This window comes from Bemisia tabaci, chromosome 8 (genome assembly GCF_918797505.1).
Source record: "Bemisia tabaci chromosome 8, PGI_BMITA_v3".
NCBI lineage: Eukaryota > Metazoa > Arthropoda > Insecta > Hemiptera > Aleyrodidae > Bemisia > Bemisia tabaci.
The window spans coordinates 32,132,683-32,159,669 of NC_092800.1; the positions used below are offsets into that span (position 1 = coordinate 32,132,683).

At 42.1% G+C, this 26,987-nt stretch overlaps 1 protein-coding gene across 1 annotated transcript in view; it reads left to right on the top strand.

The window, feature by feature from the left end:
* LOC109030221 (uncharacterized) overlaps positions 1-26,987 on the top strand; it is a 177,759-nt gene that overhangs the window by 76,658 nt on the left and 74,114 nt on the right. The window contains 6 exon segments of the mRNA XM_072303583.1: positions 989-5,427; positions 5,430-7,278; positions 9,267-9,434; positions 12,097-12,391; positions 14,207-14,211; positions 20,386-20,671. Coding sequence (XP_072159684.1) covers positions 989-5,427; positions 5,430-7,278; positions 9,267-9,434; positions 12,097-12,391; positions 14,207-14,211; positions 20,386-20,671 — 7,042 coding nt within the window.

The window sequence follows — 26,987 nt, forward strand, 5'->3', positions numbered from 1 at the left end:
CAAGCAGTTAGTTGTGGTGACGTCCTGAAACATGTAAATCCCGATTATACATTATTCTAAGTCTTTCAAAACCTTAAACCCACGGACTCCGCGTTTCGCTCGTTTCCAAAATTAGTGCGCACTTTAAATTTATTTTCGACTTTTTACCATACTTCCAATTTTCTATCATTCATCTTATCTTATCTTTTACTTCCAATTTTCAAGGTATGCTGTATATTTTTATTAGTGCACTATTTAAGGACAATGCAGACATAACTACACCCCCTCTAACCATTGCCGTGTTACGGAAGAGAGCGCGTAAGTCCAAAAATGAAGTTCGGAGGAAATGGACTTAGCATTGTCCCTCTTTCGTACAACTGTCAATAATCATTCTACAGATAATGTCGAGAAAATATTAAATTTTCGAACACCCCAAATTACGTCAATTTAAATTATGTTTCGCTCAATTTCGATGACATTTCTAAAATTTACATAGAAAAGTGGTCATGATACTTTTTCTAAAAGTTTGATGGATCAATACAGAGTCTCACCATGGACAGTAAAAGAGAGGGAAGTCGAGGAAACGAGAAGCGCTAAAACGAGCTTTTTCGAATATCGCCAAAATTCATCCCATCTTTAGGGATCGATATCTCACGATCGGGGCGTCGGATGGGGCCCCCTTCAAATTAGTTTTTTCAGCCAATTTTTTAGCCAAATCGGAGAAGGTCGGGTTCCGAGCCTGGTACTTTCGACATGGAATGACCCGTATTTTAATAGACTCGGCAAACATAAGTTACTTTATGTTTTGTTTCTTTAAAATAGAGAGGAGTAGGTGTGTGCATTTCGTCAGAATGGCAGTCTTAGGATGATAAGATGGAGGAGTATTGACACTCACCTTCAAAAGAGCCAGTTTTGGGTTGGAAAAGATGAGAATTTTTTTTTTTTTTTTTTTTAAACTGTAGAAAGCTTTTAATGTTCACTTATGTATGGCTATTTTGGTTTTTTTCAGTGGTCTCAAGCCGATGACTATGACAGGAAGAAGGAAATTCGTCTTAGAATGTACAAATTGAGAGAACAGAGATTAAAGTCCTACTACACCGGGGATGCCATTACAGCGATAACGGACACGCCACCAGCTAGAAAACATGCAGCAGTCACTCACGCAGAGTCCATCACAGATCAGGGATTTATGACCATGAAGGATAAAGAAATAAGGGACTCGGAGTCACCAACTAGGGATCTTCAACAAAGGCAAGGAAATGAAAAATACTGGACGACTGTCCAGGACACAACTACTTCATCAACCGGTGATGATAAAAATTTCACGAAAACTTATAGTAGAACATCGGACGCAAAAGCAGCTGTCGACGACAATACTCAAGTTCAGGTTTCCGCAAAAGAGCAATCATTACATTCAGCAGCTACTGAAGTCACAGATAATGCAACTACAAAAAAGGAACAATTGAAATTACAGGCTGCATTATCTTCTGCTTCTGAAACAGTGGGCCCTAACGGTGAACGCATATCCTCAAAATCAGAGCAAGAGGAGTCAAACTTCACGTCTCATTCTACTACCGAGTCAAAATCTGCAACTGGGTACTCAAAAAGCTGGCAATCCTCTAGTTCATCCAGTTCATCAAGTAGGAGAGTATACAGTTCTAGTTCAACCACTCAAGACAATGCAATTCAAAACAGAAGAACGTCTACTGATCGAAAAGCGATAACATCTGTGGACGATGTTCTGGATAATGTCTCATCGACTAGAAAATCCTACAATGTAGATGAAACAGATTTTAAAAATACTGAAATCCGAAATTCAGATTATAAAACTAAAAGAGATTTCAGCACTGTCGAAAAATCTTCCACTGATGAAGTAAAGCAAGTCAGTACCACCAAGGATTCTGTGAGGAAATCTAGCGACTACGATAACTCTAACCTCACTTACTTTAGGTCTAACAGAGATGTACCCTACACAGACAATACTGATGATGCAGATTACGAGATAAATGTCAAAATTACAACTAACTCTTCTGTAAAGAATCAACGTAATGTTCCTGAAAAGACCAGCACTAAAGTTACCGAAAGAGTCTTCGACGATAACGTGAGGAATGAATCGAACAAGGAAGACTCCTACTTTACGAAGGAGTATTCTACTAGAACAAGCTCAAAAACTGTAAGTCAGAGCAATGATGTGAATACTTACGAAACTAACAAAGCGACCAGTCCTACGGAAAACGTTTCGAGGAAAGGTATCATCAAGCATCCATCATCCCTGGACCTTCCTAAGGAAAGCGCTGATAGCCAGTACATGACCACCTATCAACAATCGTATCAGAGAATTAATGTTGAAAATAGTCCAACTCATAATGCTTTTGCATCCTCCTTGCGAGCTAGTCCTGATAGGTCTCCTGTTAGCTCTCCTACTAGATCTAAAAGTGTCACCGACCGAAGTAGCCCTGAAAGGAAACTCAGGTCCTCCCCAACTCGTGGCAGCCCGGAAAGGAAGTTTAAAACGACACCGACAAGGACACCCACCAGTCCTGAGCGCAAGTTCCGGACTTCACCTACTACCAACAGTCCTGATAAAGATCGAAGAATTAGTGTCGGTAGTTACACCGTAGAAACCCCCAGATCACCTGTTCGTAAAGTTTCTGATATCACACCAAGTCGCACTAGCGTCACATCTACCTCAACTGTGACTACTTCGAAGCAGAAGAGAAAGTTCTCCTCAACGAAAAGTAAAGAATCGTCAAAAAAGAAAGCATCGACACCGAGTGTTTCCCCATCTGCTAGTCCAACTCGTCAACTTACTGATGCACCTGATTCCGCAGTCGAATCAGACAATGACTCTGATGCATCGCAGGCAACTTACAGTAAGTCTCCCGTCAACTTCAAGCAGGCTTTTGAAACAACAACAACGACTACAACAGCAGCTTCAACAAGGTCAACGTCCGAGCAGACTCGTAAATCTTCTCTGAAAAAGACCTCTGTCAGCGGCGAATCTCCACGCCCAATTGATAAAACTCCCCAGAGTCCAGAACGTACTAGCCCATCCAGAACCCCTGTGGTGGAGGAACTTATTAAGCCGAAAACAGCTTACAGTGAGTGCGGTTTAGATTGTGAAACTAAAATTGATGAAAATATTATTAGCAAGAATGTAGTAACAGAAACATCTACCGCAGTGAACGAGCCTACTGTCAAGCCTGAAAAAACATTTACTGCAGGAGAAACTTGTGAGATTGAATTTACAATCAGAAAGAACTCAGCCTCGAAAGGTCCTGAGCCAATCACACAGAGTCCTATTTTTAATAATGTACGGGACAAGTCACCAGAATACAGCTCGGAGGGGTCAGTTGGCAAAGAAGTTAAGAGAATGCGATCACCCGTTAAAGAATCACCAAGCTCTAATCGCTCCAGCCCTGAGCGAAGTGCATTTGCACCGATCAAACAATTCAGAACGAGTCCAGAAATTAAGAAAACCACGGAACCCTCATATCCAGCAGAAAAATTGCGGAAAACTTCTAATACAGCCCCGATTACAGACGCTCCCGTGGGTCGAAAACCTTCACTGAAAAGATCCTCACCCACTAAAGTTTCCTCTCCAACCAGGAGTGTATCGTCAAGTGCCTCTCCTGCGTCTAGTCCCGAGAGGAGAAGTCCTCAGAATAAGATCAGAAAGCCTTCCGCTTCAGCTCCCGTCTCCGAGGAAACTGAAGTAATTGAATCAACTCAAGAAACACGGATCACAAGGAAAACTTCAGTTCCGCGCTCAAACTCAAAACAGAGCCTTACCAAGAAACAACCCGAGTTAAAGACCCCCGTCAAAGATAGAGTGACGCAAGGAACACGTATTCCTTCCTCAACAGATCTCAGAAGTTCTTCCGTTACTCGTAAAACCAACCGAGCATCCGAAACAATCACCATCACTAAAAAAGCGCCGTCAAAACCAACAGAGGTCACAAGAACTCCTCAAAGAGGTCCTTCCAATTCAAATCTCAAAACTGTGAAAACAACGCTCACTGCAACGGTTAACGCGTCTCCAAGATACAGCTCCCCTGTCCGAAAACCAGGGACTCCAACTCAAATAGCTCGATTGAAACCAAGCCCCGTGCGAGGAACAGGACCATCCAACACCACCACAAATAGAGTCACATCAAGAAGCGAGGTGACAGTAACCGTGTCACCCTCCAGAAAGCCAGTTCCAAAGAAAGAAACTCCGAGCATGAAACCCAGGAGTCATGAGGCACCTAAACGCCCCGAATCTCCCCTACGAAAACCAACTACTTTCTCAAAGGATGCTAAGACCAGTTCTCTTCGAGCTTTGCAATTGATTTGCTCTCAAGAAATAAATAAAACCGAGAATGTTGACAACTTTGAATATGAAGTTGACATCGATGAAAATAACCTTGAAGACGAGCTCCCACCAGATGATTTTGCGAGTGACGTGACTGACCGTGAAAATGTCAGAACAACTACCAGGAGTGTGGTCACTAAAACTGTAACTACAAAGGTGACGCCGGCAAAGAAACCATCTGTTCAAGCTCTTAAATCTGATAATAAATACAACAGATCGTCAAATGAAAAATTGATTTCAAGATTAGCAACTCCCAAGAAACAGCCGACAAAACCAGAAATTGTAACTCCTAAAACCAGCCGAGTGCCGACTAAAGTTAGTCCTGGGAAAACTCCAGTAACGAAGAAAGCACCTCTAACGAAGAAAGGTTCAACTGGCAGCACAACCGGTACTAAGAAAACAATTACCAAGAAGTCGTCAAAGGATAGTATCAAGCGAGTGGACGATGACTCTTCTTCTTGTTCTGAGGATGAGTTGCACGATGTATCAATTACAGTTGATAGTTCAGAAAGAGACCAGAAGTACGTAGAAGAACTGGAAGAAATCAGACGCCGAGATGAATCTGAACATGGGTCAAAAGTTTTTGCCACAAGCAACAAAGATTCATCTTTGTTATCCGTTATTGTCCAACTGCCCTCGTCGTCAAGAGAGTCTTCTCCTGACTATGCTAGCCGCTCACAGTACTCAGCTGCTGTTAGTGATGACGGCAGTGAGAAACCTGTGAGGTACGCTGATAGGGTTAGCGAGCCAGAAGACTCCGATGTCAACATGAAGGTGAAATCTGCTGACTTTCTTCGCGCTGAAGGTCGCATATATGAACAAGTTACTGACCTGGACGAAGAGTCTGAGTCTGAAACCACGAAAGTCGACGTGTCTGTGGCTGATCGTGTATCAAAATTCTTGCAGTCCACAAAGACTTCTAACACTACAACAACTTCCACCACTGAAGTTCAGAGCAAGAAGGATAAATCTGTTTTGAAAGCAGCCGCTCTCTTCGATAAAATTGTTGAAGACCAGTATGTCCCCGTAGGTCCTAGTAATAAAGTAATTGATATATACAGTAAACAATTCCCAGGCCACGAAGCCGTCACGTCGAGGATAGATCAGATCAATATCAAGAAATCCTAGAATCTGTACTTGATATTGATGGTAGGAGACGATCATCAGTGAATGTCGATGAAACAGACGACATTGCCCCAACACGGACTTTGGATAGGCGACAGTCGTCGGTTGCGTCCATTAACAAAGAAGACTACAAAGCGTCAATTAAGGCTTTCGAAAAGAGACGCTCCTCCGTGAATGTTAACGACGTAGCAGCTGCCACTAAGCTGTCCGAGAAAAGGCGATCATCAGTGAAACCTGAGGACGTTACGCCAGTTTCGAAAACCTACGAGAGTAGGAAGTCATCCGTAAAACCTGAAGATGTCGCACCGGTATCGAAAACTTATGATAGTAGAAGGTCTTCGGCGAATGTAGAGAATGTTGTTTCTTCCACCAGCGTCTATGACAGGAGACGATCATCGAACACGGAAGATGTAATACTAGAGAGCAAGACTCTGGAACGACGAAAATCTTCTATCCCAGCCGAAACTAAGAGCGATGATGTAGTCACGGAAGAAATTATCAACGTTGAAGTCAAAGAAAATAAAAAAGCTCCATTCGAAAGGAAAGAATCAGCGTTTGCTGCAGATTACAAATCTCGCAAGGACTTCTTCGAAAAGAAAGCAACGACGCCTATCAATAGCGTTCCCAGCAGTCCAAGAGCTGCCCCGAAATTCGGGACCAATTTGAAAACTACTACAAATCAGACCGTGGAAACCAGAGAAGTTACGTCATTCACAAGGAGGGACTCTGAGACGCGCAAGTCTCCTGAAAAAGATCTGTCAACCCCCAGAAAGCCTTCTCTGAAAGATTCTCCAGTCGAAAATCAGAGACTGCCGTCTAGCAGGAAATCTCCTGAAAAAGAGGTGCCCAGTAAAGTTGCCTCTCCCAAGGAAGACGCGCCTTCACCTCGTAAAGATTCTCTCCCTCAAAAGGACTCGTTCACAACTCGTAGGGACTCGTTTTCACCAAAGGAGCCTGCTTCACCACAAAAAGGACCACTTTCAAGGAAACCGTCCGAAAAGGAAGTCACTCCAACTGTCACCGAAACTACACCTACTAAAGCCCCTGCCGACAAGCCTCACGAATCAACTCTCTTCAAACCTACTTTATCATCCTCTAGAAGAAGCTCAACGCCTAGAAAGTCTCCAGAACGACAAGCACCGATCGAAAGACAACCGTCGTCCAATGAGTTGCCGCAGAATGTTCGTAAAGCTCCCGAAAAACCTACCGTTCGAGGGGCAAAGTCCATTATGGATAGACTAAGTATATTTGAGAGGGGAGCAACAGAGAAGACGTCTCCTGTCAAGAAAACAGATTTTAGAGGATTTGGCAGAACGACAAAAACAGAATCATCGTCTACTTTCATTCAGAACGAACGAAAGGTCGCTGAAGTAGAGAAGAAAACTGATGAACCCGAGCCAAGTACTTTTGAAAGGAAAACATCTCGTACTGAAATTGTGCTGAAACCTGCAACCCCGGCGGACCAAAAACCTCAAACGAGAAGAGACTCGTCCGTTCGTAAGTCTCCCGAGAGAAGGCCGTCCGCCTCTCAACCCTCGCCGGTTGAACAGCAACCGAGAGGTCGCCCCGAGTCCCCTAAGAAATCCCCGTCTGTGTCTGAATTTGAAAGGAAGAGTTCATTTACCTCCTCCACCGCTCAAAAAACTGTGCAAGCAGAAACCTCCAACAAATTCAGCACGACTCTGCGTCGAACACCCTCTCAATCAGGTCCTACTCCTTCCACTCCCAGCACTGCTGCTACTCCCAAGCGCAACTCTATCGTTAAGGAGTCTGGAACCGAGATTGAAGAAATATTTGACGTTCAGCTCCTAGAACAAATGGTAAGATATAACACTACTCATATTCTTCTTTTAAAATATCAAATAATCAAATAAATTAATGCTACCTGCTCCTGAATAGTTGTGACTATTGTTGAAGCACTCAAGCAAAATGTTCCTAGGGTAAATCAGTACGGAAAAAAGAGGTGTTTAACCAGTTCAAGTAGTTCGCGGCAGGCTCAAAAAGTGTTGTTCCTTTGAAAGAGTGAAATTTTTAAACACCAAGTCTCAACAAAGCCATGGCATATGAGCTGACCATTCTTTTGTTCTTCTTATTTTGAGTTTTTCGTATTGAAGGAGCTGTTACAGCCCGTCGTGCGCATTTTGGACTCTAAATATCTGTAATGATCAGTGGCGTGGAATACTTTGCGATTTATCGATTTATTTTCCATTTGAACCTATGGAAAAGGATCTACACACAGAGTGTTTGCAACGAACACCGTAATAATCATTCTTTATCATAGTTTCAAGTGGGGAAATATCGATAATTGATCTCCGCCACTGAGCTAATGATGCTACACTCACTGCGGGTCGATTTTTGAATCTTTATAGAATGACATCGATCGGTAACTTGCGTTTTTGAGGTAGAAAAGTATCGATCAAATTCATTCAATCACAATCCAGCAATCCACGCACTGGTCAAAATCGAAGGACCTAACTATAGAGGAGATATTTTTGGCTTACCGCTAAAAAAAAAAAACAAAAACGGTACCCTGTATCATACACTGTAATTTGAAGTAAGGAGCTAAGAATGGTAAAGCTTGTTTTCGCTTTCTCGTTCAAAAAAAAAAAAAAAAAAAAAACTTCACCATTCTTAGCCGTCGAAATTTTTAGAAATCAAACCGGCAGCCGCAAGTAATCGGACCTTCTGTAAACTTTTGATACAGCATTAGAAGGGGTTTTTCCCCAGAATAAAATGGCTCAAACATGACGAATATAATGGCACGGCTTCCACCTAGAGTCGAGGTTGTCACTACGCTTGGTTTAAGATGGATCCGCACTGAAAAAAAAATCCGGCCATGGAAGCCGTACTTACGGGGTATGCTATACATATAGGCGTACCGTCCGTTCCGGACGCAGAGGCTGAAAGTTCCGGGTGGAGCACCGGCAGCAGCTGAAGCTGCGGCTTTAGCAGTCCAGCACCTGGAACTTTCGGCCTCTGCGTCCGGAACGGACGGTATTTCTATAGAGTACGTAACTTTTTTTGAGTGTCCTCTTTACCTCGGAGGAAGATTTGGACTACGTTTTGCAATTTGGAACGATAAATTCTAGCCCGGTTTAAACACAACGTATGTGCCATTAGTTTCCCTATTCACATAAGTGTTTTTCTAGAAGAGCTAGAATTTATAGTTCCAAATTGCAAAATGCAGTCCATTTAATAGTCGACCGATCAATCGAATATTTCTGAGTTCTATAAAATTTGCTCAAAGATCACTGATCATTACATCACGCTGTTGTCCATCAGGTGTATTTGTACTTAATGTTTAACTTGATACGTACTTCTGAAATTTTCAAAATGTTTATTCATCACATTTTGTGCACGAATACTAGAAGTATGCGACAGGGAAAAAAATTTCCTGAAAAAATCACCTGAAAGGTAAACAAATTCTTCAAGAGAATCGGATCGCATTTAATGAAAGGGAACCAAAGCGATTAAAGTGTATCCAGAGCGATACAACTTTTATTCTTTAAAAAATACTCAGTACGTAAGTACAGTAATAATGTTCACGCGATATTTCTACTTTAAAATCAACAGCTTTTTGGCGGCAAAACAACAATTTTTTAACGATATTTGGAATTTTTTGTTAAATATGACGATGCATGATTCTCATACCGCTGATTATTTGCGTTGGTTTCCGTCTGCCAAATGCAATAAAATTAGGATTCTACTTTTGACCATTTCCTCTCTGTCTTCATATGGCTTTTTCACTTTTTGAGTGTCAGAAAAGATAATATGCGGTGTTAAAATTTTGTTATTTTTGAATGATTAGATGGAGTCGTCAAAGAATTACGATGACCGACGCCGGATTCGGGCGCAAATCAGAATCGCCAAACGAAAACCCGATACGACATCCAAGTCCAGCTCCACCTACGAAACAACCACTGTAACCACAACCAAAACAACCAAGCCTACGTCTCGGAGCTCCATCACGGAAAAGGTAAAATGAACCATTCAATCATTATTGGTCATCACAATAATCCTTAATTTTTGAATGCTCTTATATATTTTCGCATTTCGTTATCAGCAGATTTTGCATTTTTTTACTATCTTGGACTTTTTTCTTTCTTATTCTTTAAACTATGTACAAACGTTTTACTTTGATTTCGAACACTATGTTGGATTGAGCCTTTGCAAAAAATAACGCGAAAGTGCAGTCTATTAACTAGATGAAAACATCGAATGAAAAAAGGAGATTAACTCTGCGCTCTTTAAACACCAGAATTTTTCTTTGCTCTCTTGAAAGCTCCTCAATTATAGCGATTGCGGAATATTTGATAAATGTGCAGTTAAAGTTTTGTTTAACCTATATCTCTAACACTAATGCACCTAACGATACACATCGCGAAGATTTGTCAGTATGCCTCGCGCTGTGAGTCAGAATTCGAACAAATGCGATACGATCCAGCGTTAGCCTTCAAAAGCGAGGAACGCAACAAAGCCTACACTGCTGCAACTTGCAGTGCTGTCTCGAATACAAATACGTTAAGCGATCTTATAATGCCGCTGCGATCTTATCGTGTAACTTCGTCGCCTCCCATGAGCGTTGACCGTTAATAGCTCCAGGTTCAATCTGCGTCTTTCGGCCTCGATAGACGATCAAATTTTGGAACCAATTCCCGTCCAAGTGAGTGTTGGGAGTCACCAGTTTTAAAGTCGTCACTTCGAATTATTTTCAAATGAAAACTTGGCAGAAATATTACGTTTTGCTTCATCAAAATTAGACAAGCCGTCCGTTGAACTATTTTGATCCGAATTGATCCAGAATTCAAAGGTCTGTCGAGGTCTTTTACAGTGATCCATCCATTTTTGCTGCGAAGGTCCCTCACCAAGCGGAACGCTCTGCACAAGAAACATACATATTTATCATTTTCCCCTGAATGCGAATACATCTGCAACTCTATAGAAATCTTTACTTTAAAAATCGTTCAAAAATTTTTCAGTATCGAGTTTCGTGTAGAGGCTAAAGAATTAATATGGAAATTTGGATTTTTGGAGTGATTTAATGGATGCGCGAAACATAGTCGTTTCTTGTTGCTAAATAAAATTCATTGCTCTTGGGCTGATAATTGGGAGAAATTAATGTGCCGGAAAATAGTTGGGAAAACTGTCGGACTGTCTAACTTTTTGGACTTACGACAGTTTTCCCGACCATTTTCCGGCACATCAATTTCTCCCAATGATCAGCCCAAGAGCAATGGATTTTACTTAGTAACAAGAAACGACTGTTTTTCGCTCATCTATAAAATCAGTTGTCTGTATAAAGAAATTAAGCAATTGTATAACGTTTCCAAATTAGTAATTCCCCATGCATAATGTAGTACAATTAATTTTTACTGAGAAAACACTCACAAGCGAAGTAATATTTGCAAATTGATAATTAAATTTCCCTAATACTATCCACCAGACAGGTTTCAAGGGTTTTTTCGAGGATAATTAAATTGGCATTAGAGTATACCCTCTATTTATAGTGCTCAGTGCCAAGATGCAATTATGCTCCTTTCATCATGAAACTCGAATGTGTGAAATCAATATAGAAATTGAAATTGTATAATGTAATTTAACTGCGGCCAACAGGCGGTAACAGGGTAAATCAGTAAATCTGATATACGAGACCGTAGGAAATATAGTGATGGGATTCATATCAGGACGAGGCTACTCCCTTACTGCTCTTGTTTATGCTTCTTTTCTTGACCTCAATGTTTTCAACACCATGTAATATCTTAGTTTTAATCCTTGGTTAAAATCACCTGCATGTCGCATGTCCAAGAGGAGAAATGGAAGCGTTAGAATGAGCTTTAAGGGAAGCCAAAACAGTGAGAACATGTTAAAAGAATCTGCGGCCACTCGTGAGATTAAGACTGGTAGGTATTAGTGTCGAGATTTCTTCGAGCATGTAAACTTTGGTTTCTTTGCTTATATTACATGTCTCCTCTTGAACACTCTTTTCATTGAATTATGTGATACAAAAAATAAATTCATAATGTTAGAAAAGCGGATGTTCACGACGGAGACAATAATGTACGATTATTTTAGTGCCCCCACACCACTAGAATCAGCAATATGTGTAATCAGATGAGGTAAAAGTTCGATTCTGAAGTTAGCGCTTCTTATCGTAAATCGATGATTGAGCAACTTTTTGAGCATAAAATCAAGTAATATTTACCAAATGATGACCGATGAATGTCGGGTTAAGCACTTTGCTAGGAGATTTTTTGCAAATTAGATTAGGATTTCTGAACCAGTTACTCAACTCTTCGGTTATGAGCTACATAAGGCGAATCTGAGTGTTGACGAAAAGTAACTTTTAAAGTATCGGGAAGATACAAGTGCGGGGTCTCTAAAATGGACGTAATTCTGCCAAACAGAACTATGTGCATTATAACATGAGCCCTGTTATGCATATATCCTTATGGATCTCAGGGCTCTTGTCTAGTGCACATAGTTCTGTATGGCAGAAATACGTCCTTATATGTTTTCTTTTTGTCAAATTTTGTATTAACCACTAATTTTTCCCAAAGAGATCATTCACTCGTACACCTGAAATGTTTTCCTATTTTTGCGGAATTGCGCGTTCTAATGACGTCACAATTGAATTCCAGGTCGAGTTCGTGACGTCAACTCCCAAGGAGAGCCCGAAGAACGAAGCCAAGTCCCAATTCACTTCGGAATACAAGACCGAATTCACCTCAAAATCCTCGACGACGACCAGCGGAACCAGACCCGTAGAGAGCGAGCCATCGAGAACGAAAGAGGCGGCTCCGACCGTCGAGTCGAAGAAGGAGATCGTTCTCGAAAGGAGACCGTCCGGCACAGATCGGAGCCTCCAGAAAACCGACTCCTTCCACAGACGGGGCTCCAAGACTGCTGATGGTGTCTATGAGTTCACTGTTACAAGTAAGTCCTCTTAAATATATAATATAAAATATTATAGTTTGGATTGTAGCCGAGTGCTAGAAATAATGTAAAATTTCTAAATTTTTAAATTTTTAAATTAATTTAAAAATTTTTAAATTATGGCCTTTGTGATATTGATTTTGTGACCCTGACGATAAAGCGTTCGCTTCGAAAAGCTTCGGTATAAATTTGTTAATAACATGTAAGTTTTTTAAAAAAAAATTTACATTATTTCTAGCACTCGGCTACAATCCAAGCTCTAATATACTCAGTGCTACTACCTTTAGACATTGCATTACAATGTTCGCTGATTTTGTTTTAATATAAAATAATATTTCTACTGTAGCTGAAAGTAATTTGATGGAGTATGTTGTCTGGCCTACCTTGAAAATGGAAGGCAAAATAGCGATGAGCTTGAATTGTACCTCTCGTTTCAGAAAAAGCCGCAGTTTAAGAACTGCCGCGAATTGCATACATTGAATCATTTTGCGTGTCAAAGAATCGTGTTGTGATTGTTGAGTCTTATTATTGAAGTTATTTATAGAGGTATTTCCCGCATAAAAACATGTTGAATGACATCTACGGTTACCACGACGCACACCACAATTTTCTCCATCTATCGCTAGTCTCATTGACGAACGATGAATATTTTAACCACGTTTAGGGGATGGAAAAAACCATAAGAAAAATAAATATGTCAACACTGAAAAACTCCGGCCGTGGAATCCATACTAACGGGTTACATAGACTTACCGTCCGCGTTCCGGGCTCAGAGGCCGAAAGTTCCAGGCGTAGTACCCGGAGCAATCGAAGCTACGGCTCCAGCACCCGGAATTTTCGGCCTCAGAACCCGGAACGAACGGTATGTCTGCATAGCTCGCACCTTTTTTTAGTGAGCGTACATAAAATGTGAGAGGATTCAGTCTCAAAGCAAGGAGTACATCCCTTCCGAATCAGTCCAGCTCGCTGAAATTTGTCTCGGTGTTTTCTCAATCTTTGAAACGTGTTGCATTATGCGCAGCAATACATATGTGTAAGAAACACCTTTTCTCGCCTTGAATACATAGTCTCTATGTTCCGTCGGTAATTATCCCGAAAAAAACGTGTTCCTGGCAAGGGTTAACATTCGAAGTGAGCCACGAAAAACTTTCTTCCTACGGATGATTTATGAATCACCTTTACCGCTCGAATTCGTAAACGCGCAATTACGATTTGTTTACTCAAAACGGGCGCCCGTGAAACCGCGAATGACGTGAAAGCCCCGAAACGCGGATACGCCGGAAAGTTGTCGAAGATGTTGAGCGAAATAAATAAAATGTTCGGGACGGTTCGATGCCGGACGAAGTAGTTTTATGAGGCCCTATTTTTACTCCTTCAATATTGCCGTAATTCTCGTTTTGCGTCAGAGGGGAAAGATTTTTTCCACGCTGAGGAAAATTCTCTAGGTGCAATATTTTCCCAGCAAGGATTCTCGAAAATATATAAAGATACACTGGAAAAAAACCCATTGGATCTAGAGTCCAGACTCTTGGAAACATTGACAAGAAAAAATACTCTTGATTCAATCGGATTTTTGCTTGAATCAAAACGAAATCCGCTTAAATTAAGAGGCTTGGTTCATGATTTAAGCTAGATTCTTATTGAATCAAGAGTACTTTTTCTTGTCGATGTTTTTAAGAGTCTGGACCCTAGATCCAATGTGTTTTTTTTCCAGTGCAGGGGATTTTGAAAAAGTCAGGGAAAACTTAAAAATGCCAGAGAAAATGACGAAAATGTCAGGGAAAAACTATCAAGTCATCTTTTTTTGCTTTTTAGAATGGGTTTGTCGTTTCGAATGACAAATGCCTGGAGACTAATTCTAATTATGTCTTTTTACCATAGTCATATCTTCAATTGTCAGGGAATTTCACCAAAATGTGGCTAGGGAATCAGAGAAATGTCCGGGAATTTAATTTTCTGAAATCTGTGGTAATCCTATAAAGAAACATGACGCCTTATCAAGATAATAGAAATATCGTTTGAAAGAAGGAGATTTCCTGCTGGGTCAACGGGAATTTCCCTTAGGAGGTATTAGTCGGAACTTCTATTGACCCAGCAAAAGAATTTCTCGGTGTGCTGCGTCTGGAATAGGGAAAATTAGGTTCATGAATCCAAGAGAATTCAGATTTTTTTGAAGTTTCTACTTGGGGTTGTGTCAGTGAATGCGCGATTAATGACGTCATTGAAATATTTTTGTGTTGAAATTTTACTTGTGACGACGATTATTCAAAATTCCTTCCAACTTCGTCCAACGCAATCAAACGTTTATAGATTTATTAGTGGTGAAAACAGCGTCGAGTGACTTTCCATGTAATCTTCTTGAATAACCATCACAGTGAAACGTTCATGTAATTTTACTGGATTCTCCCTGCAAAAATAAATTTATTAGCGACTTACAGATAAGTTGCCAAAGTTAGAATGTAGCCCTGCTCTTGCACTGATATCTGAATAACTGAATACCGGATTGCATGAGAAACTAAGTTCGCCTTCAACTCGATGGATACAATTTGGGCGGCTCAGAAGTTCAAATAGTTGTATCACGCATTCTGGTTTAGCGTGATGTCCGGAGTACGAGCGACTTCCGTTGTAATCTTCGTGTTTTTCATGACCATCGCTGCACAACGTCCAGAACTAATTTAAATTGTAGTGTTTGGGTTATTTGCAAGTTTTAACTTCATAGATCCAATTGCCGTGCTTTAAAGTGCGTGTATCACTTTTCTTAAAGTAATTTTTTTCTTTTTCCCTCGTAAGAAGTCAGGGAAAAGTCAGGAAATATCAGCGCCATTTGTCAGGGAATTTTTCCAAGAAGTCAAGGAAAGTCACTCGAGGTGAATTACATTTTGCAATGAGGAACCCTTATCTCTGGCTCTTCCTTAAAAGCACCTATCTGTGCATAAGGGCAACATTGGCACATGTTCTTTCTAAAACGAGCCAGGAACAGTGGTCCTTTTTTGCAAAATATGGTCCAAGTGTGCGAAACCGAAATCGCCGTTGACCGGCCGCGAGCGAGTCCTGCATGCGCGACTCGCGCTTGTTATTCGCGGTGCAATGAACCCGCGCGCGCGACGCGCAGCGAGTGCCCCGGGGGGGGGGGGGGGGGGGGCAATTGGCGCGACTGCTGCTCGGTGCGAATCGGCCACCGGTTTTCGCCACCGTCGCTGTCCAAGTGTCCACTCTGATTGACGGACGCCCCCGCGCGGTACCGCGGTTCCGGTTCGTCACTCGGCGAATTTGGCGACTTTTGAACTCCCGCGCCCCGCGACTGGCGATCAGAGGCCGTCCTCACCTCGTGACACATTTCACTCTCGCTCTTTGCATCTTTGTGGCTCCGTTTTCGGTGCCCGATGCGACACGGATGCGCCGCCGAACGTCGCCGAGTCTGATTTATGGTTCGCTTCGCCATCCGATGCCCTGTTCAGTCTACACCGAAAAAAAAATCTCGGTGTATTGACTATGAAAAGGGTAAAATTACCAAGAATGCAGGGTTCTATTTGATCCCAGTTTTTTCTTGGTAAAATTACCATTTATAGAATTGGTAATTTTACCGAGAATTCTCGGTAAAATTATTGACTTTCTCGGTAATTTTACTGGACCCCGGTAAAAACGCCAATATTTTTTATCGACTGTGGCACAATTACCGAGATAAAATGGCAAAGTTACCGGGAATGGATTACCAATAAAAGTGGTATTCTTACCTGAAAAGAACTGTAAAAATGCCGGTTTTTAGGTAATCTTACCAAGGTCTTGGTAAAATTACCAATAATTGGTAAAAAAAGTGAGCTGGTAAAGGTACCAACGGACCTTGGTAAAAACGCCGAGAATTTTTTTTCAGGGTAAGGGGTGGCCGTTGACGTCATCGTCTCTGTCATGCGGGCGACACAGATTTCAAAGCCTTAAAGAGATCACAGGAAAAAGGGGGAAAAAACGCATTGGATCTAGAGTCCAGACTCTTGAAAACATTGACAAGGAAGGGATTCAATCAGATTTAAGCTTCAATCAAAAGAAAATCCGCTCAAATTAAGAGGCTTGGTTCTTGATTTAGGCTTAAATCTGATTGAATCCCTTCCTTGTCAATGTTTTCAAGAGTCTGGACTCTAGATCCCTGGTAAAAATTGGCGATAAGAGCTGCGTTTCAAAATACCATGGGAATTCTTATAGCCGGCTAAAGAAGGCTACAGAAAATCGTATAGCTGGCTGTAGAATGCGGAGAAAATCATACGGCCGGGCTATACGAAGCGATAAAAAATTATGCAGCCGGGCTATAGTTCCTATCGCCGGGCTTTACACTTTATCGCCTGGCTGTTGCTTTTTCGCCATTGGTTATAAAAGGCTCTGAGAAATTGTGTGGAAATTCGTGTGCTTTGGAAATCATCAAGTTTGATACGGAACCACCTTAATATTTACAAAACACACATTATATTTTCCTTTAATACATATTTTTTTTCATCAATTAAAATGAGAATAATCTATGCAGGATGTGCAAACATTTCAAAATCATGAGTTGAATAACGCTGACTCCGCCAGATTAAATATTAGAGCCTAACACAAAGCGGAGCGGCGCGGCGACGCACTGGCGCCTACAAACCTTACAGGGATACTTCACGCATTGCGCAACGCGTGAAGTATCCCTGTTAGGTTTGTAGGCGCCAATGCGTGTTTCGCGCTGGCTGCCCGCCTGCCACGGCGTTTGAAGCAACTATTCCACGCCAGAGGTATTGCACAGTATCATACGAAACTGAAGGCGCTCTAATATATTAGTAATGGCAGGCATCCATCAAAAGTACGGATCTTTCCTCGCAAAATAAATCCAGATACTACGGCCCAAAAAGAGAGCAGTATTCCAAAAACTCACTAAGTCCTATCCGTAATTAGTAACGTTTAGCATACACTTTATCGCCTGGCTGTTGCTTAATCACCATCGGCTATAAAAGGCTATAAGAAATTGTGTAGCCACGGCTATAGAAGCTATTGGAAATCTTACAGCCGGCTGTAGGTCTATGGTATTTTGGAACACAGATTCTACTGCCAATTTTTACCAGGGATCCAATATGTTTTTTTTTTTATTCCAGCGATGGCTACACATAGAGACAATATATTTTAAAGGTTTAGCATTAATAATCTAAACCGGGGCGATTATTGAAATTGATGGACAAAGCTATAGACAAAGAAGACAAAAAGGATATGGAGGGAAAATCGACGGACAATCTTTCATTGAAAATATCTGATCGAAAAGTACATCGACGAACTGATTAAACTATAGGCTTTGACCTTTCGAAACTTTTTTAAGTGAGTTAATAGTAAATGAAGAATTAATATCAATAATTTGGTATCTGAGTTACAACGATGCTAAAGAAGTCGAAAGTATGTACGGATATGTTGATAGAAAATCTGTGCACTAGACGGACATTTACTTAGCACGCCGATCCTCTTGCGCATTCGATCGTCGTCCTTAGCATACCACGAACAATTCACACTCACGAAAACAGCCGTATGGTAGGGTCCACGCTTTCTGCAGCTATGCAGTTGTATCTCTGTATATATGCATCTCCATGAATTTGCTACACGCACTAAAGAGAGTATTATGTTTCTCGTTAATTACAAATTTTTCAAATTTTTTATAGGTTCAAGCGCATTCTGTATCAAATTACGTTCAATTCTTTAAGATAATCTCCAAATTAAAAATTTAACAGATACTGCGCTCTTTCTCAGCATGACTGCACAGAAATCGGAAGTAGAAAATCAGTGGCTGGATTTGTTTTTGCAAATCTATAAGATTTTAACATCAAAACACAAGTGTCCTTCGACACGTGCAATGCCCCACCAGCCGTCACTCAATTGCTCACCCACCTCTCGATACCACCGTCCTCAATCTTTTTCGTAGAAAAGTATTTGACTTTTTAACTTCCGTAGCTCCACGGAGTATGGAATTCGGTTGCAATCGGTGTAGCGAGTGGGCTTAATTTTGGTCATTAATCAGCCGAGAAGAATGGCTCACTCGCCGCGTAGACAACGCCCTGCAGGCCGGTGGTTTCCATTGTGGCAGCTCAGTTGTCGTCCGGTGCCATAAACAGTAGAAACTCCCGTGTGCATCAAGGAGTTGCACCTTGATTTTTCATCAGCGCGGCCACAGCGCAGCCGAGGTGCAATTCAAAACCTACAACATCCAGAATGCATGGTGTTAATCCGCCACGGGTCGCCATGGTGATGCCACATCGTCCATTGTTTTCATTGGATTTCGTTGTCGAGGATTCGTTCAAGAAAACGATCTTGATTTTTTAAGGAAATTCTTGGACTGTAATGAAGTCGGTTCGATGTGTCGGTTGACGGTGAATGTAACCAAAATTACGGGTTAAGAGAAAAATGCGGTCTAAACAGTCAACAGAATTTGGTCGTGATAGAATGACGAGTTTTGAACGCAACCCGTATGTGTTCAATTGCTCGGAAAGAGAATGTTCAGAGGAGGACTCGGTCAAAACAGTCAAATATCGAAGTACTTAGATATTCTCTCTTCATAACAGTACAAATCGATTAAAGTAGCTGAGCTGACACTGATTCGAAAGTAAAATAATTTCATGGGAAAATTTGTTGGAGTCCGGGTTCTGATAGTGTCCAATGAGTTCAATACTGTGCGAAAATTGATAGTAATAATTTGAAAATAATATGCGCACGGTTGACCTGCCGATCGGAACAGTCAAAACAGTCAAAAAATCTAATCATTAATGAAATGATTAGTTCCAGTTTTTCTGATGGCAGTTTATTTTTATGAATGTTTCACCACCAGGTCGCGTGATGAGGTCGCAGCGAAGACTTAATTCTTCTTATTCCACGTCTTCCATTAATTTATTTAACTTTTCTTCTTTTGCTTCCTGTTCTTCCTTCTTCTTTCCCAATTCAATTTTTTTTAAGCCGATACGTGCTTTTATGGACGAGTCAAAAAGTGGCTCCATAGTGCAAAATGTAATCCATTATTTTTTCGCTGAGCTATGTTCAATGTCTCGGACCGTATCTGCCGCGATAGCGAAGAGAGCAGTATAAGTGCATGCCGGGATAAACCTCGAGACCCATAAAAGCATGTGCTAACCATAGCTCATCCAGAAATGCACTTACTGCTCTCTTCGCTGTCACGGTAGATATTCAGTATACTTCTTACCACGCCAATGACTGCCGGACCCAGTGTTCTTCAAGAGACCACCCCTCTTTCGCTTCTTAGCCAAGCTCTTATAGCTGGAATGTGATTCGTCAAGCTCAAGTGACGTGGTCCAACTGGCATGCGATATATCGCATCTTTTAGGTCAAAAATCACGGCAGATTTTGAATTTTCAGCAGAAAAAAAGACGATAGCCCCTGCGCATGAGCCTGAAGAATCATTCTAAACCCAAAAATCTGCAAAATTCAGAGAAATGAAAGCAGGTTAGTGTTTGGAAAAAAAAACCTCGCATTCGATACAGAAATCGATAGCTGAATCGAATGCGAGGTTTTCCTCCAAACACTGTCCTGCTTTTATTTCTCTGAATTTTGCAGATTTTTGGGTTTAGAATGATTCTTTAGGCTCATGCGCAGGGGTTATCGTCCTTTTTTTTTTTTGCTGAAAATTCAAAATCTGCCGATATTTTTGACTTAAAAGATGCGATATATCGCATGCCAGTTCGACCACTTCTTTTGAGCTTGACGAATCACTTTAAGGACTATCGAACCCAGTGCTCTTTAACAGTCCACCCCTCTCTAGCTCCTCAGATTCGCTCTTCGGGCTGGATCCAGGTGACCCAGGACCCAGGTATCCCGGTTTTCGGTCGAAGCGCGAACCGGTTCGAAGCGGCATCATCGGGGGTCGTCAGCGTCATCGTCTAACGGGTCCGGGGCTCCGGGCGGCCCGGGGCGGCGGCGGCCGCGTCGGGCATCGCGTCCGCATGGCCGCCTCGTGTTGTCGGTGCCTCAGTCTCGGCCGGTGTCGGTAGCGCGCGACACGTGTCCTCTCCGCGTGTTCCCGTGCCCGTGTCTCGCTCCTTCCGTTCCGTTCCGTCCTGTCCTGTCCCACCCCCTCGTGCTTTCGCCCTCCCCCCCCCCCCCCCCGTCCCTGCCCCCGGTTAATTGCTCTTATTTTCGCACCCGACGTCGCAAGCGTTGACCCCGACGCCCACGCTTTTCGACGGTTCCGCCGCGGATCCAGCCGCGAGCGCCCAGTGGCTCCGCGAACCCCCGAGCGATTTGTTTACGCGACCTGTGGATTTATCCTCGATCCAAGTGAGTTGTGTTAAAGTTCTATATTATTGAGGCATTTTTCGGTAAAAGGTGTACGGGACTTCTTATGCAGGGTGTCTACAAGTCCGGAATTTCCGGAAAGTCCAGAAACGCCATTTTACATTTTTTGGAAGCAACGTATCATAGCAGAAAAACTTGCATACCTTGGGACAATGTTTTTACAGAATTCTTTCGCAAATATTATCAAGAAATTAATTTGAAAATTTGAGGTGCATGGGTAAAACAGTTTTTGTGTTACGAATTGTTTTGTTCCAAAAAACGAGTGAAAATCTTGATGGATTTACGGCGTTCTTGCTTAGCACGACAGAAACAGAACTGATTTTTAAAGGGCGCTCCGGAAGCACAGAAAAAGTGCGAAAATTCCGTTAAAAGGTCCGGAATTTTTTTCATTTTTTTTGTCCGTTTTGTCGTAATTTGAGCGAGAGATTCAAAAGTTTAAAATTGTTCAAATTTCGTCAAATGGAGCTTCTGAAAAAGTAATGCATTTTTCTATTGAGGAGGTTCTGAATTTCTCGGGAATGTACTGAAAAAGCACTGTAAAAGTAATGATTTTTGGCCAGCCTGTTTTAGTAGACACCCTGATATTATGCTGCTAAGATTGTGCAACGTAGTTCTCTAGTTGTAAATAGGTATCTTATCCGACAGTTTTGCCATGAATTTATCCCTGCATGTGCTCTGAGTTTGTCTTAGCATTATAAGGTAGTTAGTCAACTGTGAATGAATTTCACCCGTCGCAAACGCTATGAAAATTGAAAAATCTTAGCAGTATTGCAAGCCTCATACGCCCTTGTACCGAAAAAGTCCTCATTTGTTGGATGTTCAGAGTATCACATTTGTTTGTGGTCACCGACAGGAAAGGGAAGTCAGTGTCGAAAATCCCAAAATATTGAGGTATGAGTATCATTGTTTAGGATCCATCCATGAATCACGTTAAATATTAAGGGATTAGAGCTCTATGACTCTTTTTCAGACCTTCTCAGATGAGTGTGGGCCTTCGGGGTGGTACATAAGCGAGAAGAACGGAGAACATGCCGGATTTCATTTCTGGACAACTCTCTTGTGGATTTTTCACGAAAAGTCTGTCGCGAAAAACCCTCAAAAATGGCAAATTGTACCGGAGTTATGAGTCCGCTCAAGGCATACAGGATTCTAACTTTTCATAATGCAACTATACATCCTCTGTCAGCACAAAATGACCTATTGCTTGCATCTCATTCCTTGAGATATCCTCCAGGAGTTATCGCCGGCAGAAAATAATGTTTCAGATTTTCGACCCAAGTTCGTTCTCCTGGGAAAATTCCTGTTAAAAATGAAATTCCTTTCTCCTTGGACGATCCCAACTATTGATTCTTGCATCAATTACATTTTTCCTTAATAATTAATATTAAACAAGTAATCTTCAAGTGAACTGTTGAACCGAAAACAACATTTTTCTCTGATGATTGTGCAATTCTGCTGACTGCTTTCTTTAAGGGGAGTCAGGAGACCCCTCAATCCCTGCTGCAAAACCTGCCTCAGAGAACCGTTGTTTGAGACCCTTAAAATCGGGTCGCATGGCTACAGCCGTTACATTACAGTAGGCTGAAACCTCAGGGGATTTTTTTTTTTTTAAAAAAGAAGGAAGACTTTCTCTTTCATGCGCGCAAAGCTTATTTTTCATATGATTTTTCACTTCGTAATACGGCTGTAATTGAACTCCGGGACGAACTACCTTGATCTCCACCTGAATTCCGTCGGTCAACGAGACTTTTATCCCGTGCACGCATGTACCTTTCATCGTAATTCAACAATCGAACCGTTAGACAGGAAATCTGACGGATAGATGGGTTTTGTGTTGGAATTGGTTACGCTCGATGAGCGAGTCCCAGTCCAGGCTGGACGGGAACCAGTGACGAGGCTTGAATGATCGATTATCGATATTTTCCCATTTGAAGCTGTGCCAAAGAATCGATTATCGAGGTGTGCATTGCGAACACTCTATTTATCGATTCTTTCCCATAGGTTTAAATGGCAGATAAATCGATGTATCGTATAGCCACTGGCGGGAACGGAGAACGGGGATGAGGAGCGAAGAAAGCGGAACCGATGAGGTGCCGGTGCCGGTAACATAGAGTAAGCGGTAACCTGCCGCAACTATTTCCCTGTCCTGTCATATCCAGATTTCATGCAGCGCTGCACAGCGACACGGGCTCCGCCGAGGCCGCCGAGGAGATATATCGACAGAACACCGTGCCTTCGCCGTGCCAAACGCTGCGAAGCCGCCAGCATTGCTTACCAAGTGCCCAGCGCGACTTTGATAATCAGGAGGCTGATCATTGACATTGATGATAGGCAATGCTGTAGAAAAAAATCACTGGAAAAAAAACACATTGGATCTAGAGTCCAGACTCTTAAAAACATCGACAAGAAAAAGTACTCTTGATTCAATCAGATTTTTGCTTAAATCAAAAGGAAGTCCGCTCAAATTAAGAGGCTTGGTTCTTGATCCAAGCAAAAATCCGATTGAATCAAGAGTACTTTTTCTTGTCGATGTTTTTAAGAGTCTGTACTCCAGATCCAATGTGTTTTTTTCCAGTGATGCGGAAGGGGTGTGAAGGAATTCTATTGGTGGAAGCGGGTGGTTGCAATGGACAAAGGAGGTAGGTAATAACGGCAACTTACTAGAGACCCTACAGTTAGTCCATTATTTACCCCTTAGTCTATGAGAACCGCAGAACCCCCCTATTTTAACCATTAGCATTGCTCCATACTCTCTATATGTTTTCTTTGTCTATAGCTTCGTCTTCAAAAATCAGACCGAGTGTGCCCAGCGCGACTTTGATAATCAGGGGTTTCATGAGTGTTGCTGATGCCCTCGCTTAAGGATCTGAGCTTACTTAAAGGATGGGGCGTAAGGGGTGCAAAACTTGCGCCACCTAACGACCAATCCGATCGCGGTTTGTCGCGGTAAAAATGCAAAGGCCGCCGGAAAAGGGCTTTTGAAATGTGCCCGTACCCTAAAAGGGATGAAAATGGTTGCTCCTCTAGCGTAAGGGCGTAGGTATCTCTATTTTCGCATTCGGAAAGAGCAGAGGATCCATGTGGAAATTAAGATACCCTCCTACGTCAGAGAAGCCACGCGGCGTGAGAAGGTAACGTCACTGTTTGTGCATGAAAGCTGGGCCGGATTTACTTACTTGCCGCCCATGGGCCGCCTGTATTTTGCCGCCCCCTTATTCTCATTCGTTTTGAAACATCAATAAAAACCACCAAGTGAACGTGCCGGAGGGAGAGAGGCTTATAAGACGCGTTTACTCGTGTTGGACACATTTTTTGCGAAAGCCCTGTCAACACTACTAGCAAAAGTTCACGGAACTTGGCGCGAAAGTTAAGTTCCGTAAACCTATCTCTGTATGGACAAGGTCCTCCATTTATAAAAAATGAACCAAAAAATTATGAAAGAGCAAACATAAATGTGGTTTAGTAATTTTAACTTCCGCCGCCGAGCCGCTCTGACCGCCCTGTGTTTGGCGCAATGCGTGAAGTATTCCTACAGTTTTACATGCGTTATGCGTTTCGGGCCGACCGCTGCTGCACGCACTGTGAATTTGACGCAATGCGTGAAGTATTCATGCAGTCCTGTAGGCGCTATGCGTCTCGGGCCGACCGCAGCGACCGCACTGTCTTTGGCGCAATGCGTGAAGTATTCATGCAGTCTTGTAGGCGCTATTATTTGTTACATGCCGACCGCCGCGCCGCGCCGAGGTTCCCTTAGTCTTAACTCGACTAATTAAAGGTGCTGTCTATTGTATCACAGAAGGACGACAAAATTAGAGATATACTCTCAGGAAATGAGAGATTTTGTCACCTTTTCTCCTTCGTACATTTTTTTTTTCAGAATCCGATTTTTCTTTAAAGCCACATTTAAAAAAATGGCAAAATTTGCCGCCATGAGCCGCGGCCAATGTGGCCACCCCCTTAATCCGGCCCTGCATGAAAGTATTAAACGCGTTATCCTTTCAAGTGGAAACTGCCAAGTACGTTACTTTTAGGGAAGGAAATTGTGAAATGTGTGTTTAATGCAGTGAAGCGCGCAGCCTTATCATTGCACTAAACGTGGAAGCAGCCTGAAAACATGTGAAGGTTGCCTTATTACGTGTGAAGGCTGCCTCAAGTATTGCGAGGAAAAAAACTTTCTGCACCCCGTTCTGCAGGAAACTTTCAGACCGAAAAAGAGGTAGAATATTTGCAGTGGCGGACTTGGACTGAGACCTCGCTTTTCGAGCAAAGTGAGGGTTCTCTGTGAATTATTTTCCCGAGAAAATGAAAATCCATCGGAGACATTTCCGATAGTGTTTCGGACTTTCTACGTTCTTGCCGATCCCAGCGGCTCTTACACCACAGCCACTTAGAACACGATCCCGATTGCAAGTTGGTCTACGTCCGTCTGCGAACTAATTTTACGATACATCCATTCATGCACTTCACTCCGTACGTTGGGCAGACACATAATTAATGGGGCAAGTCGCGTCGGATGCCCGCTCTACGTTCACGTCGGCGTGAATTCTGCCTACGTCCTATCAATTAGTAACACGGCATCGATTCCACAAATAACCCAAGACCTGGTGCCTTTTTATTTTCGACTCCGCAAACTTCGCCCCACGCCAGAGCTACAGATTCCGCGGAATGATTCCTCGTGTCATACGCTCTTATGCCGAGGGAAAACGTCGTATGACCAAGCGGAAGTTGCCAAATTTCCACCTCAAAAATATTTATTTTAAGATGAGGAAAACGCGATGAGGAGGAACACGAGAAAATGGATGCACAGGGCTAAAACAAACATTTAAAGTGCCTGGGACTTTTTGGGGGTGGCATCAACACCCTTGTCAACAAAGAAACGACAAAATTAAAAAAATAATTGACCAAGAATAAAACAACCCGTAGAAAGACAGGCCTCTGTAGTGATTTGGTGTCTCAGACAGCGCAGAGGACGCTGAAAGCGAATTCGTGTATTTATTTTTTTTTAAAAAAAATGGGGGGATTCAGATTTTCTCTCTTTCTTTTTTTGGGTAATTTATTTTTACTTTCACCGGGGTCTGACTAGGCGGCACATAGCATGTACCACCCCGAAACATCTCAGGTATCTTTCATGTTTTTTGTAATCTCGTTTAACCATTTTCTAACGATCGTTTTCGTTGGATAGGCCGGACTATTTTTTAGCACCGTCCTTTCAAGATGCGTGTTTGTGCACTTTTTTCAATAAGTCTAGTTAAATTGTGAATATAAGTCTGCAAACATTTCCAGGAATGGCGTACGTACATTTTCTAGAAATTTTTTTTCAGCAGAAATTTGGCAACGTCTGAATATACATGCGCCGTTTTCCCTTAGCACGACGGAATGGATCCGCGGTATCGTAAACAAAATTTGACAATTTTCGTCGGAATCGATCGACTTTTTTTTCGTCAAGCTGGGTGGCGATCGTTTTGTTTTCATCCGGAACATGTTGTTTATGAGCGTTCTTATTTTTAACCCAAGTTCGCGCTCCGTAATGCTTGTTCGTTTCTGGAGGTTCGACCAGACGAATTTCGAATGAAACGAAAGCGGACACATGTCATTTCAAAAACGCGAAGCAGGATAAATAGATAGAAATAAACGGGAAGAAAGGAAGACTTATTTTGGGGGATAAATATTGGTTTTGAGTCAGCTGCAAATGTTTCCCTATGAAAAATATTAAGTCGAGAAAATATTTTGAATTTGAAAATACGTGTTGAATTTCATCCCTGTTATTTAGAGTTTTAGAGGTGGGTGTCTACAAGTCCGGAAAGTCCGGAAAAAGTACTGATTTTTTAAGGGCGATCCGGAAGTACTGGAAAATTGCGGGAACTCCGCAAGGAGGCCTGGAATTTATTTTATTGTTTGTCTTTTTTGTCGCAATTTAGGCGAGAAATTCATATTTTTGAAATTTTTTGAATTTCGTCGAATGGAGGTACTGAAAAAGTACAGAATTTTTCTGTTGGAAAGGGACTGAATTTCTTGGGAATGTACAGAAAAAGTACTGATTTTTGGTTGGTGAAGGTTTGATGATTGACCGAGACTCGATGGTGCCTTCCTTGTGATGAATCCGCATGTGTCTTTTGAAAAAATAGTGGGCATACTCTTTAAAATGTTCGGTGGTGCTCGGTTCAGTTTGGTTGAATCCGTCATTCTTATCTACCGAAATTTTTACGGGCTGTATAGTCATACCGTCAGCGTTCCGGGTTCAGAGGCAGAAATTTCCGTCGGCGCGACGACTCCAGGATCCGGAACTTCCGGCTTCTGA